At 47.9% G+C, this 15,896-nt stretch overlaps 1 protein-coding gene across 4 annotated transcripts in view; it reads right to left on the reverse strand.

Annotated features, from left to right (window-relative positions):
- Positions 1–15,896, reverse strand: part of ttbk1a (tau tubulin kinase 1a) — a 34,974-nt gene continuing 19,078 nt past the window's right edge. For all 4 annotated transcript variants that reach the window (XM_061880759.1, XM_061880762.1, XM_061880763.1 and 1 more), the window contains 9 exons: positions 14,254–14,346; positions 11,598–11,723; positions 11,374–11,528; positions 11,074–11,284; positions 10,840–11,003; positions 10,437–10,777; positions 10,202–10,353; positions 734–2,073; positions 1–661 (listed from right to left, as the gene is read on the reverse strand). In XM_061880759.1, the coding sequence (XP_061736743.1) occupies positions 247–661; positions 734–2,073; positions 10,202–10,353; positions 10,437–10,777; positions 10,840–11,003; positions 11,074–11,284; positions 11,374–11,528; positions 11,598–11,723; positions 14,254–14,346 (2,997 nt within the window). In that variant the 3' untranslated portion in view covers positions 1–246. The remainder of the gene's footprint in view (positions 662–733; positions 2,074–10,201; positions 10,354–10,436; positions 10,778–10,839; positions 11,004–11,073; positions 11,285–11,373; positions 11,529–11,597; positions 11,724–14,253; positions 14,347–15,896) is intronic.

Consider the following 15,896-nt stretch of genomic DNA (forward strand, 5'->3'; position numbering starts at 1 on the left):
TCACATGACCGAGACTTTACTGATGCAGCCGACCCTGTTTGTGTCATGCGTAAGAAAAGACGCGGATGATTGAAGCATGCTCAGTAAGAACACGGTCTATCTTCTTGATGGAGGTCCATGCAGCGTGATCCAAGCAGGGGTCAGACCCCCACACTCCGGGGTCAGACCCCCACACTATGGGGTCTGGAAAAAGTTTCAGGAAGTGGTAAATAACTGAAGTAGAGCTTGCGACTGCGTGTCTTTGTATTATCTAGCGGGCGCCACCTTCTCCCTGCTGATTGGCTTTCCTTTGGCCGCACTGGCTGCCTTGGACCGAGACCTGGCGGTGGAGGCAGGACCTAATGGCGACTGTGCAGCCGCTTCCTGTGAGGCACTGCGCCGCATAGCCGTGGTGTTCCTAGGCGGCAGCAAGGGGGCTGTTGGAGCACGGACAGAGAGCAACGGTCTGGACGGACCCGCCCTCTGGGGAGATGGACTGTCCGTCCTGCAGTGGGTGGAGCTAAGGCTGCGACGGGTTCCAAACAAGACACGGAGGGGCATCCGAGGGCTGCCGGACTGGACAGGGACACCGGCCGGACGGGGACATGAGGATGAAGATCTGGATGCAACAGGTGTGGACTTGCGTTGCGCGCTGAAAGAGCTGGGTCTTGTCTTGTGGTTCCTAAGGACAGAAGAGGGCAATGAGGCCATGTTTGGTCGTTAGAGAGAAAAGAATGGTAGAAAAAGAACAAACCTCCAACTTGAGGACACTGACTGTGCTCCCTTTGTTTCAGATCTCTCTGACGAGGCAAGTGGAGAGGGGACTGCGACAAGCTTCCCTAGAGGTCTTTTGACAGGCGTAACGGGCCTTGGGATCCGGCTTTTGGACCCAGCAAAGTCCTGTTCTTCTGCTTGTTTGAGACTTGAGCTCCTCCTGAACTCGTCCGAAGTGTGCGTGTCCTCCTCTGAGCCGGCAGTGGACAGAGTTTCTGAAGCCCTGCGACGCTCATCATCTCCAGAAGACAATGAAGATGAGGTCCCGGACAAGATTCTCCTCCTTATCCAGCGACCCTGCTGCCTCTGAACTACGACGCGGGCTAAATCCAGCTGTCTGGTTTGTCGCTGAAGGCGAACCCGAGCTGGGACGGCAGACGAATGCTCCAAGTCTTCTTCTGAGATGAGCACAGGAATCCTGCTCTTCAATCTTGACTTGATGGTTGCTGAAGGTTCAGAGTCAATCTGGTGAACCGTGGAGGACTCCTCGTTGGACCATGCTGGTTTCTGTTCTGGAGGCTCTGGTGGAATGGCTTCTGGGACCGGCTCCAAAGACGGAGAAAGGACAGCAGGACTGGTGTCAGTTTGGAGGGGAAGCTGGTGTGTGTCTGGCACCCATCCTGGTCCTTTGGTGTCTCCCTCTAGGACATCTCGCTCAGTCTCCCGGTTAGCGTGACCGTTGGAAGACATGACGTTCAGGTGGGACGTCTCTGCGATGTGGACAAATGTGCGCTCGACTTTGGTGAACGGGGGTGAAGCAGGTGCAATGGGGGGAGAGGACCTCATCTCCGCTCTCAGAGCTGGAGACAGCCGGCCTGTCTCTGAGGTTTCCACGTGGACGTTGTCTCCAAAAAGAAGACGGGAGGTTGGGCCACAGGGCGTTGCCAAGTCACCCTGTTCTCCACCAGAGGGGGATTTTCGAGTGTCTCCAGGCGAGAAGAGGACCAGGGTCTTGGACGCGTCCTCCAGGTCTGGGTCGGCATCTGCAGCCGAGGCGTGTCCCCTGGACCCCTTCTGGTCCTCAGCCATGAGCGTGGAGGGAGCAGCGTCCTGGCTCCGTTCGGAACTCTTGGGACTAGCCTCGGACTCACTTTTGGTTACGTCGTCGTCTTTGGGTCCGGGGGTTTCTGGGTTGTCGTCCTCGTCCTCGCGGGCGGCGAAACTGCGCCGTTGAGGCAAAGTCCCCGTCAGCATTACGGTCAAGAAGTCGGCCCGCTTGGCATGCAGCTTGGGGAGGATGTGGACGTGCTCCCGCTCGTCGCTCTGGGCTTTGGTGCGGTAGTCTGGCGAGGGCGGCCTCAGCTCGGGGGGCGACGTCACCTGCAAGGTCACAAAAGAAGCAGAGAGTTGGACAGGCGGACCACGTCAACAGCTGCTTTACTGAGCCTCGGTCAAAGAAAAAACACGCACACGCTTGCCCCCAAAATCCTTTTAATGTGGTTTTGGTTTCACACAAGATTGTCCAGATTACACACAGGAATAGAAAAGGCACAAAAATGCTTTGCAGTCCGGTTTCAAGTGTTGGGACACACCTCCGGTGTCCACACGGGTAGCGCTTAGCATGCTAACTACTTCTACCAGAGTATGTACACGTATCAAAACCTTCATGCTGGGCCCCGGGAAACCTCCACGCCAGCTTTTATTGCAAAAGAACATTCCGCTACGTTAGCCTGGCGTAGCTTCGACAAGCTAATGCTGCCAAGTGGAACGTAAGGTTTGAAAGATGCTCATAATCCTGCCCCGGTTTCCGTTAGCCACGAAGAAAAGGAGTAAAAGGAAGAAGAAGGGAAGGAGTCAGAAGAAGACAAGGGGGAAGACGAAGAGAAGGAAAAAGAAAAGGAGGATGAAGAAGAGAAGGAGTAAGAGGAAGAGATAGAATAAGATGAAGAGAAGGAGAAGGACGAAGAGAAGGAAGAAGAAAAAGAAAAGGAGTAAGAAGAAGAGAACAAGGGAGAGAAGGAAGAAAAAGAAGGAGGAGGAAGAAGAAGAGAAACAGTAAGAAGAGAAGGAGAAAGACAAAGAAAAGGAAGAAGAAGACAAGGAGGAAGAAAAAGAGAAGGAGAAGGAAGAGAAGGAGAAAAACAAAGAGAAAGAAGAGAAGGGAGAAGAAGAGAAGGAGTAAGACAAAGAGAAGGAAGAAGAAGAGAAGCAAGAACAAAAGACAGAGTAAGAAGAAAAAGAAGAGAAGAAATAATTGGAAGAGAAGGAGTAAGAAGAAAAGGAAGAAGAAGAAAGAAGAAGAGAAGGAGTAAGAAGAGGAGGAAGAAGAAAAGTGTAAAAAGAAGAAAGGAAGTAAGAAAAAGAGAAGGAAGAATGAAGAGAAGGATGAAAAATAAGAGAAGCAGTAAGAAGAAGAGAATGAGGAATAAGAAGGAGAAAAGGAGTTAAAAGAAGAGAAGGAAGAAGAACAGAAGAAGGAGGGAGAAGAAGAAGAGAAGGAGTAGGAAGAAGAAGAGAAGGAGCAGATGGGTCTAAGATAAAAAATGCACCGATGGTGACATAGCGCGATGTTAGCAAGATGTTGGCGTGACGTTAGCGAGATGTTAGCATGATGTTAGCAAGAGCGTTACCTGCGTTGTCACCCTGTTAGCAAAACTGCACCTCCTGACGCCCGATATGCTTTACAAAAAGTAGCAGCTAAGTCTGAGCGCGTCACGTTCCTCACGCTAACAGTGCTCCGGCTAACAGCAGCTCACATTTCCCCGGTCTCGTGGAAGCTCCTGGAAAGACGACAACACAAATAGCAGCGGTTAGCAGCCAAGCTAGCGACGGCGCCCGCTAAAGCTAGACGGCAAATGAAGCTACGCTAGCTTTCCTTTCTCCGCCGTCCCGTGTTAGCATGTGCAAGGGAAAGTTAGCAGCTAGCCTAGCTGGTACATTCTACCATAGAAAAGTGAAGACACCCTGAAGCAGCATGAACGCAAACAGGAAGTGGTGCATATTCTGCAAATTTAGCCCTTGAGCACGGTGAACACAACTTTCCCCAAGCTCCTCCCCCTTCTCAGCAACCAATCACCGAGCATGTGCTAAGCTACTAGCCTAGCATTATTGCGTCCATGTCAATGAGACTGATAAAGTGCCAGAGTGATGAGAGCCAGGAACACAAACAGCGTGTGGGCGGGGCCAAGGGTCAGAGGTCCACGCCCATATTTGACGGAGGTCCGCATTAGCAACCGGGGACGCTGACATCACTTCATGTCCGACCTCTGACCTTGTGCAACATGCTCGCTTTTAGACTTTATTGCGTCGTCAGCACCATGGTGAGTGTGTGCGTGCGTGCGCGTGTGTGTGTGTGTGTGTGTGTGTGTGTGTGTGTGTGTGTGTGTGTGACGTGGTCAGCGTGTGCTATTTACAGTGCCGGGTGGGCGGGGCGGGCGGCGCTCTCAGCTGTTCTTGTTCATGAGTTTAGCGAGCATGTGCTGCAGTTGCGTCCGTGACACGTTGAGAACGGAGTGGCGGCTGCGAGCGGGCAGCGTGCCGGCGTGACGGCGCCGGACGGAGGCGGCGGCCACGTGGGCGGGGCTGCTCTCGGCCGAACGGCTCCTGTGGATGAAAGTCCCGCCCCCGTGGGGGTACTGCTCCGTCTCCAGGGTGGAGGAGGAGAAGACGTAGGAGGCCAGCCTCCTCAGCTGATTGGGCCGCGGCTGGGGGCGGTCCTCATCCAGCTGCAAACACACCAATCAGAGAGAGGGGGAGGGGCGGTTAGCCACAGGAAGCCCACTTTTCCTTTTGTACCATCTGAAGGTTCTAAACACGCCGTGACGTGGCTTCCTGTCCTCCCCCTCCCCCCACACGCTAACGAGGAGGAGGAGCCTGGGGAGTGCGAGAGAGGGAGCGTCTACCGTTAGCTTGACCACTGGACACCTCTGGTGCAGGTGAGAGAGGGGGAGAGAGAGGGAGACAGATAGAGAGAGACAGAGAAAGAGAGACATTGGGAGGGAGAGGAAGGGAGAGACAGAGGGGCAGAGAAAGAGAGAGAAAGAAAGAGAGAGACAGAGGGAGAGAGAGGGGGCAGAGGTAGAAGGAGAGAGCGAGAGTGAGAGGAAAGAGGGAGAAAGAGAGCCGGAGAGAGACGGGGAAGATAGAGAGGGAAAGAGAGATGGAGAGAGAGAGAGAGGGCAAAAGAGAGGAAAAAAGAGGGAGAGAGGAAGGGAGAGAGAGGGAAAGAGAGAGAGAGACAGAGGGAGCGAGAGAAAGGGACAGAGGTAGGAGAGAACAAGAGGAAGAGAGGGAGAGAGAGAGGGAAGGACTGAAAGAGACAGACATAGTGAGACCGAGATGAAAATGAAGGAAGGCAAAATAAGAAGAAGAGAAGAAGAAAGAATAAGACGTAAAGGAGATAGAAGAGAAGGAAGAAGAAGAAGAAGAAGAGGAGCAGAAAGAAGAGAAGGAAGAAGAAAAAGGAGGAATAAGAAGAGAAGGAGAACGACGAAGAGAGACAAAGAATAGAAAGGAGGAAAAAGAAGGAGAAGAAGAGGAGAAGGAAGAACAGGCAGAGAAAGAAGAAGGAAGAAGAAGAGAAGGAGGTGGAAGAAAAAGAAGAGGAGAAGGAAGAACAGAAAGAGAAAGAAGAAGAGAACAAGTAAAAAGAAGAAGTGGAGAAGAAGGAAGAAGGGAAGGAAAAAGAAGGGAAGGAGAAATATGGAAAAAAGAAAATAAGGTGGAAAAGGAGAAAATAAAGAAAGAGGAGAAGGAAGGCAAAGAGAAGGAGAAAAGGTAGAAGAAGAAGAAGACCAGAAGGAGAAAAACAAAGAGAAGGAAGAAGAAGAGAAGAAGGAGGAAGAAGGGAGGGATAAGAAATAGAAGGGGAAGGAAGGGAAGGAGGAAGACAAAGAGAAGGAAGAAGTACAGAAGGAGGAGAAAGAAGGAAGAAGTGAAGGAGGAGCAAGAAGAGAAGGAGGAAGACGAAGAGAGGAAGGATGATGAGTAGACACAAGAGAAGTAAGAAGAAGAAGAAGGAGGAGGAAGAAGAGAAGGGAAAGAGAGAAGGAGGAAGAAGAAAAGGAGAGAGAAGAGAAGAAGAAGAATGAAAAAATTAAAAAGGAGCAGGATCAGAATAAGAAGAGGAGGAGGAGGAAAAGAAGGACAAGTAAATGAAGAAAAGAAGGAGAATGAGGATAAGGAGGAAGACAACTAAAGGAAGTGAATAAGGAAGAAGGAACAGGAAGAGGAGAAGAAGGAGAAGGACAAGTACGGGAAGAGAAGAACGGAGAAGGAGGAGGTGGAAAATTAAAGGAAGGGAAGAAGGAAGAAGAAGGAGAAGAAAGAAGACAAAGGAAGAGAAGAAGGAAAAGGGAGGAGAATGAGAAGAAGAAGGAGGAGAAGAAGAAGAAGAAGAAGAAGAAGAAGAAGGAGGAGGAGGACAAGTAAAGGAAGAGCAGAAGGAAGAAGGAGGAGAATGAAAAGAAGCAGGACGAGAAGGAGGAGAATGAGAAGGAGGAGAAAGAGGAGGACAAGTAGAGGAAGAGAAGAAGGAATAATGAGAAGGAGGAGGAAGAGAAGGAAGAGGACAAGTAAAAGAAGGAGAAGAAGAAGGACAAAGAGGAGGACCTGTAAAGGAAGAACAAGGAGAAGGGAGAGGAGGAGAAGGAGGAGTACAAGTAAAGGAAGAAGAAGAAGGAGGAGGGGAAGGAGGAATACAAGTAAAGGAAGAGAATAAGGAAGAGAATAAGTAAGAAGAAGTAGGAGGGGAAGGAGAAAGACAAGTTAAGGAACCAGAAGGATAACAAGGAAAAGAACAAAGACAATGATAAGAATAAGGAGAAGAAGTAGGAGAAGGAGGAGGAGTAGAAGGAGGAAGACAAATAAAAGAAGAGAAGGGGAAGAAGGAGAAGGACAAGTAAAGGAAGAGGAGGTAGGAGAAGGAGGAGGACAAGTAAAGGAAGAGAAGGAAAAAAGGAGGTCAAGTAAAGGAAGAGAAGGAGAAGGAGGAGCACAAGTAATGAAAGAAAAGGAGGAGGACGAGTAAAGGAAGAGAAGAAGAAGAAGGAGAAGGATGAGTAAAGTAAGAGAAGGAGGAGGACAAGTAAAGGAAGAGAAGGAGAACGAGGACAATGAGGAGGACAAGTAAAGAAAGAGAAGGAGGAGGACAAGTAAAGGAAGAGAAGAAGAAAAAGGAGAAGAAGGAGGAGGACAAGTAAAGGAAGAAGGAGGAGGACAACTAAAGAAAGAAGGAGAAGAAGTAGAAGGAGAAAGAGGAGAAGGAGAAGAACAACTAAAGCAGAAGGAGGAGAAGGAGAAGAGTAGGACAATCAAGAATGAGGAGAAGAAGAAGGAAAAGGACCAGTACAGATCCTTCTTTACTGGTCCTCTTCTTTACTGGAGAAGAAAGAGAAGGAGGAGGGGAAGAAGGAAAATGGGGAGGACAAGTAAAGAATGAGTAGGAGAAGAAGGCGAAGGAGGGTGACAAGTAAAGAAGGAGCATGAGAAGAAGGAGAAGGAGGAGAAAGATGAGGACAAGTACAGCAGGAGAAGACGAAGGAGGAGGACAAGTAAAGAAGGATGAGGAGGAGTAGAAGGAGAGGGAGGAGGACAATTAAAGAAGGAGGAAAAGAAGGATAGGGATGAGGACAAGTAAAGAAGGAGAAGTAAAGAAGGAGGAGGAGAAGAAGGAGAAGTAGGAGGACAAGTAAAGAAGGAGGAGGAGGAGAAGAAGGAGAGGGAGGAGGACAATTAAAGAAGGAGGAGGAAAAGAAGGATAGGGATGAGGACAAGTAAAGAAGGAGAAGGAGAAGTAAAGAAGGAAGAGGAGAAGAAGAAGTAGGAGGACAAGTAAAGAAGAAGGAGGAGGAGGACAAGTAAAGAAGGAGAAGGAGGAGGACAAGTAAAGAAGGAGGAGGAGAAGAAGGAGGAGGACAAGTAAAGAAGGAGGAGGAAAAGAAGGATAGGGATGAGGACAAGTAAAGAAGGAGGAGGAGAAGAAGGAGAAGTAGGAGGACAAGTAAAGAAGGAGGAGGAGGAGAAGAAGGAGAGGGAGGAGGACAATTAAAGAAGGAGGAGGAAAAGAAGGATAGGGATGAGGACAAGTAAAGAAGGAGAAGGAGAAGTAAAGAAGGAAGAGGAGAAGAAGGAGAAGTAGGAGGACAAGTAGAGAATTAGGAGGACAAGAAGGAGAAGGAGGAGGACAAGTAAAGAAGGAGGAGAAGAAGGAGGAGGACAAGTAAAGAAGGAGGAGGAGAAGAAGGAGGAGGACAAGTAAAGGACTAGTTCCTAAACTGTGCTTACCCTCAAACATCACTTTTTTTCTTCTCGTCTCGTCCCTCTGGCTCCCTCCACTTTTCTCCTCAGGCTCCTCCCACTCTCTTACACACACACACACACACACACACACACACACACACTGCTGCTCCTCAGGCTCCTCCCACACTCTTACACACACACACTCACACACACACAGCTGCTCCTCAGGTCTCGTCCTGGCTCCGCCCACGTCACTGTCAATGCCGCCGCCCGCCTCCAGCCAAACAAGTAGGCACTCTAACAGCACGTGTGTGTGCGCGCGTGCACGTGCACGTGCGCGCGTGTGCACGTGCATGTACGAGTGTACAGGTGTGTGTACGTGTGTGCGTGCGCCGGTGCGTGTGTGTGTGTGTGTGTGTGTGTGTGTGTGTGAGCTGAGCCATCAGGTTTAAAAGATGAACGCAAAGGAAGAAAAGTCACACAAGACAAAATGACAAGTAGCAAACTTCTGGCATCTTCTTAGCTGAGTGCTAACATTGCTAGCATTCAGCTAACAACAACATGATACTAACATTTCACATTTCAATCATGGTTACCAATTCCTGCGACCTGGGAGCCAAACACTGGACTCAACGCTGCCAATGTTCCTTTTTCTGAGAGTTCATGTGTTCATAAATGTTCTTTACTGAATGATATTTTAGTAACGTGTAATCTGACATGAATATTTGTACTGTTCATGTGTTCATAAATGTTCTTTACTGATTTATATTTTAGTAAATGTAATCTGACATGAATATTTGTACTGTTCATGTGTTCATAAATGTTCTTTACCAAATCATATTTTAGTAAGAGTAAACTGACATGAATATTTGTACACAAGACATCTCCACACAACTAGTAACTGGCACAACAACTGTAAACATGCCATTGTCGCTAACTGCTATCATAACCACTGTATACTGGAAAATATGCCAATATGGGTAGTTGCTGACACAACAACTAGATACTAGTTAACATGATTATGTGGCTAACTGCTAACACAACAACTACATACTAGTTAACATGAGAATGTGTCTAACTGCTAACACAACAACTGGACACAAGTAAACGTGATAATGTGACTAACTGCTAACACAACAACTAGATACTAGTAAACATAATAATGTGAATAACTGCTAACACAACAACTAGATACCAGTAAACATGATAATGTGTCTAACTGCTAACACAACAACTGGACACAAGTAAACGTGATAATGTGACTAACTGCTAACACAACAACTAGATACTAGTAAACATGTTAATGTGTCTAACTGCTAACAGAACATCTAGATACTAGTAAACATGATAATGTGTCTAACTGTTAACACAACAACTGGACACAAGTAAACGTGATAATGTGACTAACTGCTAACACAAGAACTAGATACTAGTAAACATAATGTGAATAACTGCTAACACAACAACTAGATACTAGTAAACATAATGTGAATAACTGCTAACACAACAACTAGATACTAGTAACCATGTTAATGTGAATAACTGCTAACACAACAACTAGATACTAGTAAACATGTTAATGTGAATAACGGCTAACACAACAACTAGATACTAGTAAACATGTTAATGTGAATAACGGCTAACATAATAACTGGACACAAGTGAACGTGATAATGTGGCTAACTGCTAACACAAAAACTGGACAAAAATAACGTCATAATGTGACTAACTGCTAACACAACAACTAGATACTAGTAAACGTGAAAATGTGTCCTACTGCTAACACAACTGGACACGAGTAAACGTGAAAATGTGTTAAACTACTATCACAACAACTTGATAATACTAAACATGATAATACAGCTAACTGCTAACACAACAACTGGATACCAGTAAACATGATAATGTGACTAACTGCTAACACATGATCATGTTTACTAGTGTCCAGTTGTCGTGTTAGCTGTTAGCCACATGATTATGTTTACTAGTATCTCGTTGTTGTGTTCCAAGCCAACTAGTTGTGGTGTTCTAACACAACAACGAGATACTAGTAAACATGAAACTGTTAAACACTTAAACAACATACAAGCAATCTGGTGTGTGTGTGTGTGTGTGTGTGTGTGTGTGAAAAGAGGGCCCACACAAAGAAAGATGGCAGAAGAGTGAGTGAGAGTGTGGAGCGTGTGGCTGGAAGGAGATCTTTGATGGCGGCAAGGAGGTGCACGCCATGAAAGCTCGGGTGTTGTTGGCTGGCAGGGTCTCTTCTTACCACTCTCTGAGGTCCGAGAGGCTCCGACTCTCTGCGGCGGGGGCGTCCCGAGGGCAAAGAGTGACACGGGGAGTGGGCGGGGCTTCCTCCGCTGCGCCTTGACGCCTCTTCCTCCCTGATGTGCACCTTGGGGCGGACCACCAACTCGCCGCCTGTGAGGGGGATCGGACACCGCACTTTCAGATGAGGTCACATGACGCTGTCCGTCGCCATCAAGACCATCAGCCCCTCCTACCTGCGGCTCGGAGCTTCCTGCGCTCCTCTTGCTCCTCCAGGGGGCGGAGCTCCTCAGGCTCCTCGTCCGTGGTTCCCGAGGTGGTTGGTTGGAAGTCTCGTAGCTCCGCCTCCTTGTCGATGATCACCCACTCTTTGCTGTCGAAGTCCTCCTCCTCGGCCAGCGGCACGGAGCGGATGAAAGCGTTGCTGTGCGCCTCCTGGTCCGCCGAGGCCGCCGACACTTCCTGCCTGCCGCTCGCCTGGCGGTCGCCCCGGCAACCGGGGTCCACTGACAGCATCTGCGCCGGCTGAGAGGAGTAGACGTGACGAGACGGCGAACCCAGCATGTCCATCCTGGACCTGGAAGACACGCCAACATCAGCAGCTGGCAGCCAAGGACGCCAATGGCGGTCAAGGCCCACCTCTGTCCGTAGGCGTCACCGCGGCCTTCGGCAGCTGACAGGCGGTCAGACTCGGGACTGTTGATTCGCCGGTACCGCAAGGACCGCGCCTGACCTGTGGGCGAGTCAGGTGCCCCGCTACGAAGCGGCGAGACGGGACAAGCGATGCGGCCAACCTCTTCCTCCTGAGCACTCGAAGGACAAGCCGGCAGTTAGTCTGAGCGTGCCTGAACGCTGACCTCTGATTGGTCCCACCTTGTTCAGGCTTATCCTGAGTCTGTTGCGGTTGAAGTCGGTGTCCTCCCAGGCCTCGCCGGCTTCACCGCCATGCTGGACGGCTGACTCCGCGGGAGTGCGGCCGCTTGGCACGGGCGGGGCATTCTCCTGGTCGCTGAGGTGCTCGTCCTGTAGGACGTCGTCCGTGTTCTCGCGCTGGGGGTCTCCGGGGACCGGCGTCACCATGGCGCTACACGGGCGGGGCGGCACACGGTTGAAGACACACACGCTTACGGCAGCCATGTCGAGCGTCGCCCGACAGGCCCGGAGGCTTCTTACCCGACCATGGCGGCGGTGGGACGGGTGTTGTGCTGCGGTTGAGTGGAGGCACTGGTGGACACCGTGACATCACTTCCTGCCTTCTCCCAGTCGAAAGGCTCGTTCTCCGTGATGATGCGCTCCTTCATGCTGGTCTCGAACACCGACATCAGCAACTGCGCAACACCACGCACTCGTCAGAGCGCACAGCCGCCGCCTTTCGCCTGCCACACCCCGCCGCCTACCTGGTAGTCCGGTTTGGTGTAGTAGTCCAGCGCCAGCACGTGGTCCAGGAACACGTTGAACTCAGACGGCATGTGTTTCAGCAACATGCGATGGTCGTAACGCTCTTTGATCTGGCCCACTTGCTCCTGGAAACATCATCAAGGAGACTTGGACTAGAAGTAGACTACATGAGGACAACATGGGGACTACAAGTGGACAACATGGGGACAACATAAGCACTACATGAAGACAACATAGGGACTACATGGGGACTACAAATAGACTACTTGTGAACAACATAGGGACTACATGAGGACCACACAGGGACTACAAGTGGATTACATGTGGACAACATCGGGACTACATGAGAACAACATATGGACTACATGTGGAATACATGGGGACCACATAGGAACTACAAGTGAACAACATGGGGACTAAAAGTGGACTACATTGGAACAGCATACAAACTACAAGTAGACTACATTGGGACCACATAGGAACTACAAGCAGACTAAATGGAGACCACATAGTAACTAAAAGTAGACTATATGGAGACCACAGAGGAACTACAAGTGGACTACATGAAAACTAAAAGTGGCCTACATTGGAACAACATACAAACTACAAGTAGACTACATGGGGACCTCATAGGAACTACAAGCAGACTAAATGCCGACCACATAGGAACTACAAGTAGACTAAATGTGGACTAAATGTGGGAACTAAAAGTGGACTACAAGGTTAGTTCAAAGTGATTACGTGGGTACTACAAGTAGACTATAGGGTGACCACAGGGGAACTACAAGGTGATCACATGGGTACTACAAGTAGACCACAGGGTGTCTACAAAAGGTCTATATGGGGAATACATGATGATTACATGGGGACTAACCCTGTATTGTAAGGTGACTAAAAAGAGATTACAAGGGGACTAATAGGGTCTACAAAGCTATTACATGGAGACTACAAAACAACCTCAAGGGGACTACATGGGGACTAAAAGGCGATTACATGGGGACTACAAGTAGACTTGAATGGAACTACATAGGGAATAAAAGGAGACTACAGGGGGACTATTAAGTGGAATACTCAGGGACTAAAAGGGAACTGCAAGAGAACTAAATTAACCCAAAAGGGGACTACAAGTGGACCAGAAGGGGACTACAACTGGACCAGAAAGGGACTACAAGAGGACCAGTAGGGGATTACAAGTGGACAAGAAGGGGACTACAAGTGGACCAAAAGGGGACCAGTAGGAGGACAACAAGTGACAAGAAAGGGACTACAAGTAAACCAAAAGAGGACTACAAGTGGAGCAGAAGGGGACTACAAGTACACCAAAAGGAGACTACAAGTGGACCAGTAGGGTACTACAAGTGGACAAGAAGGGGACTACCAGTGAAGCAGAAGTGGACTTCCAGTGGACCAGTAGGGGATTGTAAGTGAAGCAGAAGTGGAGTAAAAGTGGACCGGTAGGGGACTACAAGTGAAGCAGTAGTGGACTACAAGTGGACCAAAGAGGGATTACAAGTAATGTAGGAGTGGACTACAAGTGGATAAAAAATAGGACTACAAGTGGACCAGTAGCAGACTACAAGTGGACTAAAAAGGGATTACAAGTAATGTAGAAGTGGACTACAAGTGGATGAAAAGGGGACTACAATTTGAAACAGGAGTGGACGACAAGTGGACCAGTCGGTAGAATACAAGTGAAGCAGAAGTGGATTACTGGTAGATGAAATGGGGACTACAAGTGGACCATTAGCAGACTACAAGTGGACTAAACGGGGACTACAAGTGAACCAGAAGGGGACTACCTGTGGACCAGTAAGGGACTACAATTGGATTAGTAGCAGACTAAAAGTGGACTAAACGGGGATTACAAGTGGACCAGTAGGGGAATACAAGTGGTGGACTACCAGTGGACCAGTAGGGGACTACAAGCGGACCAGTAGCAGACTACAAGTGGACTAAACGGGGATTACAAGTGAACCAGTAGGGGACTACCAATGGACCAGTAGGGGACTACAAGCGGACCAGTAGCAGACTATAAGTGGACTAAACGGGGATTACAAGTGAACCAGTAGGGGACTACAAGTGGACCAGTAGGGGACTACCAGTGGACCAGTAGGGGACTACAAGCGGACCAGTAGCAGACTACAAGTGGACTAAACGGGGTTTACAAGTGAACCAGTAGGGGACTACCAGTGGACCAGTAGCAGACTACAAGTGGACTAAACGGGGATTACAAGTGAACCAGTAGGGGACTACAAGTGGACCAGTAGCAGACTACAAGTGGACTAAACGGGGTTTACAAGTGAACCAGTAGGGGACTACCAGTGGACCAGTAGGCGACTAGCAGTGGACCAGTAGGGGACTACAAGCGGACCAGTAGCAGACTACAAGTGGACTAAACGGGGATTACAAGTGAACCAGTAGGGGACTACCAGTGGACCAGTAGGGGACTGCAAGTGGACCAATAGCAGACTACAAGTGGACCAGTAGGGGACTACAAGTGGACCAAAAAGGGATTACAAGTAATGTAGAACTGGACTACAAGTGGATGAAAAGGGGAATACAAGTGAAACAGTTGGGGACTCCAAATGGACCAGTAGGGGACTCCAAATGGACCAGTAGGGGACTACATTTGGACCAGTTTGGAGAGTTTTGGACCTTGTCTTTGATCTTTCGCCATGGCAACTGTCCAACAGCAAACTCCACCAGCATGTAGAAGAGTGACCACAGGTCGTCATGGCGACCCATCTCCTGCAGGGACAGCACAATGAAGACAAGCATGATGTGATAGGACAGCACATAGTCAGAGATTGGTCACTTCTCGTCTTAGACTTAATTGTAATTGTTATATATTGTATATACTATATCAAAATATAATATAATATATATATATATTAGGGGTGGGCAAATTAATGCGTTAATTACGCGTTAACTCATCAATCTATTAACGCAGACAATTATTTTATCGCACATTTGCGTATGTTGTTTACATGCTTTTATTTTGTTAATGCCTTTTCTTAACAAGATGGCATCTCCCGGATGTACTTCGTCGTCGAGGAGCTCTTGGTAAAGATGGAACATTCGGCAAAAATACCGGACAATTCTGCAAATTTTATGGCTGGCTTACAGCGTGGTCACTCCGGGATCACTTACGACCGCCATACAATTCTGAATGTGGATAGATCGGGCCGTTTTGGACTGAATGACGCGTGCTTGCTAGACCGGCTAGCTAGCATTGGAATACTTTGCCGGCTACATCCAGCGGCCTGTGAAGCAGCGGAGTATATGTGTTGTCTGTCTATTTATCAATAATGCAGACGAGGAGTGTTGGCTGAGTTCTTAACGCTTGCTTTCAGAGCGTGCATATCCCAACATACAAGATGCCGTCATGGCGACACAACCTATACCGGGCTACCGCACATGCTCGTCACTCCTGTTGCATGCTGGGCAGGGTAGTTCTTTTTTTCCCTGGCTCATAACATCACAAATAGTACCATGTATATGCGTTCAGTTTATCAAAGCACCAAGCAAACAATCGGAAAATTCCCATCATATCAATTCCTAGATATGGTCATAATTATTTTAAGTGCACTACGCAGAATAAACACAACATTATTAATATTGCTACTACGGGTAATTTGATCAAAAATTCCCTAAAACAGCCCACTACCTATAATATAGGTTTTTAAACATAAGACCCTAATAAAAAAATGTTTCTGCTGTTACCTCAGAAATTGCCTGTTCAGATGTTATGATTGTGGCTCAGAGATTTGTATGTAGATTATATTTATTTTCCATAACAAACAGGATAACTTAAATACCCTGGCAGTGGCAATAATCTTAAATGTTTGTATTTACATTTTTTGAGTTGATTTTCATAAAATATGCTATTTAACTGCTACTGTTTAACAAGGACTGATTTAAATTGTGTTTGCACAACAAATGTTTTGGCGCTTTTGTTCATGTGGGAGAATATTCCAATAAAGGTGCATTACACACTACTTTTGAATTTATTATTGGGCTTTGCGTATACAATGCAGTTAATCGCAATTAATCGGAGAAATAGTGCGATTAACTCCGATTAAAAATTTTAATCGTTGCCCAGCCCTAATATATATACATATATATATATATATATATATACAGTGGTGGTCAAAAGTGTACGTACACGTGTAAAGAACATGGTGTCCAATCATTTCTACAACTCTTATTTTTTTGTGATGTAGTGATTGGAGCACATACTAGTTGCTCACAAAAAACATTCCTGAAGTATGATTTTTTTATCAAATTATTGTGGCTCT

Source organism: Nerophis ophidion, linkage group LG20 (genome assembly GCF_033978795.1).
Source record: "Nerophis ophidion isolate RoL-2023_Sa linkage group LG20, RoL_Noph_v1.0, whole genome shotgun sequence".
In the NCBI taxonomy this organism is placed as follows: domain Eukaryota; kingdom Metazoa; phylum Chordata; class Actinopteri; order Syngnathiformes; family Syngnathidae; genus Nerophis; species Nerophis ophidion.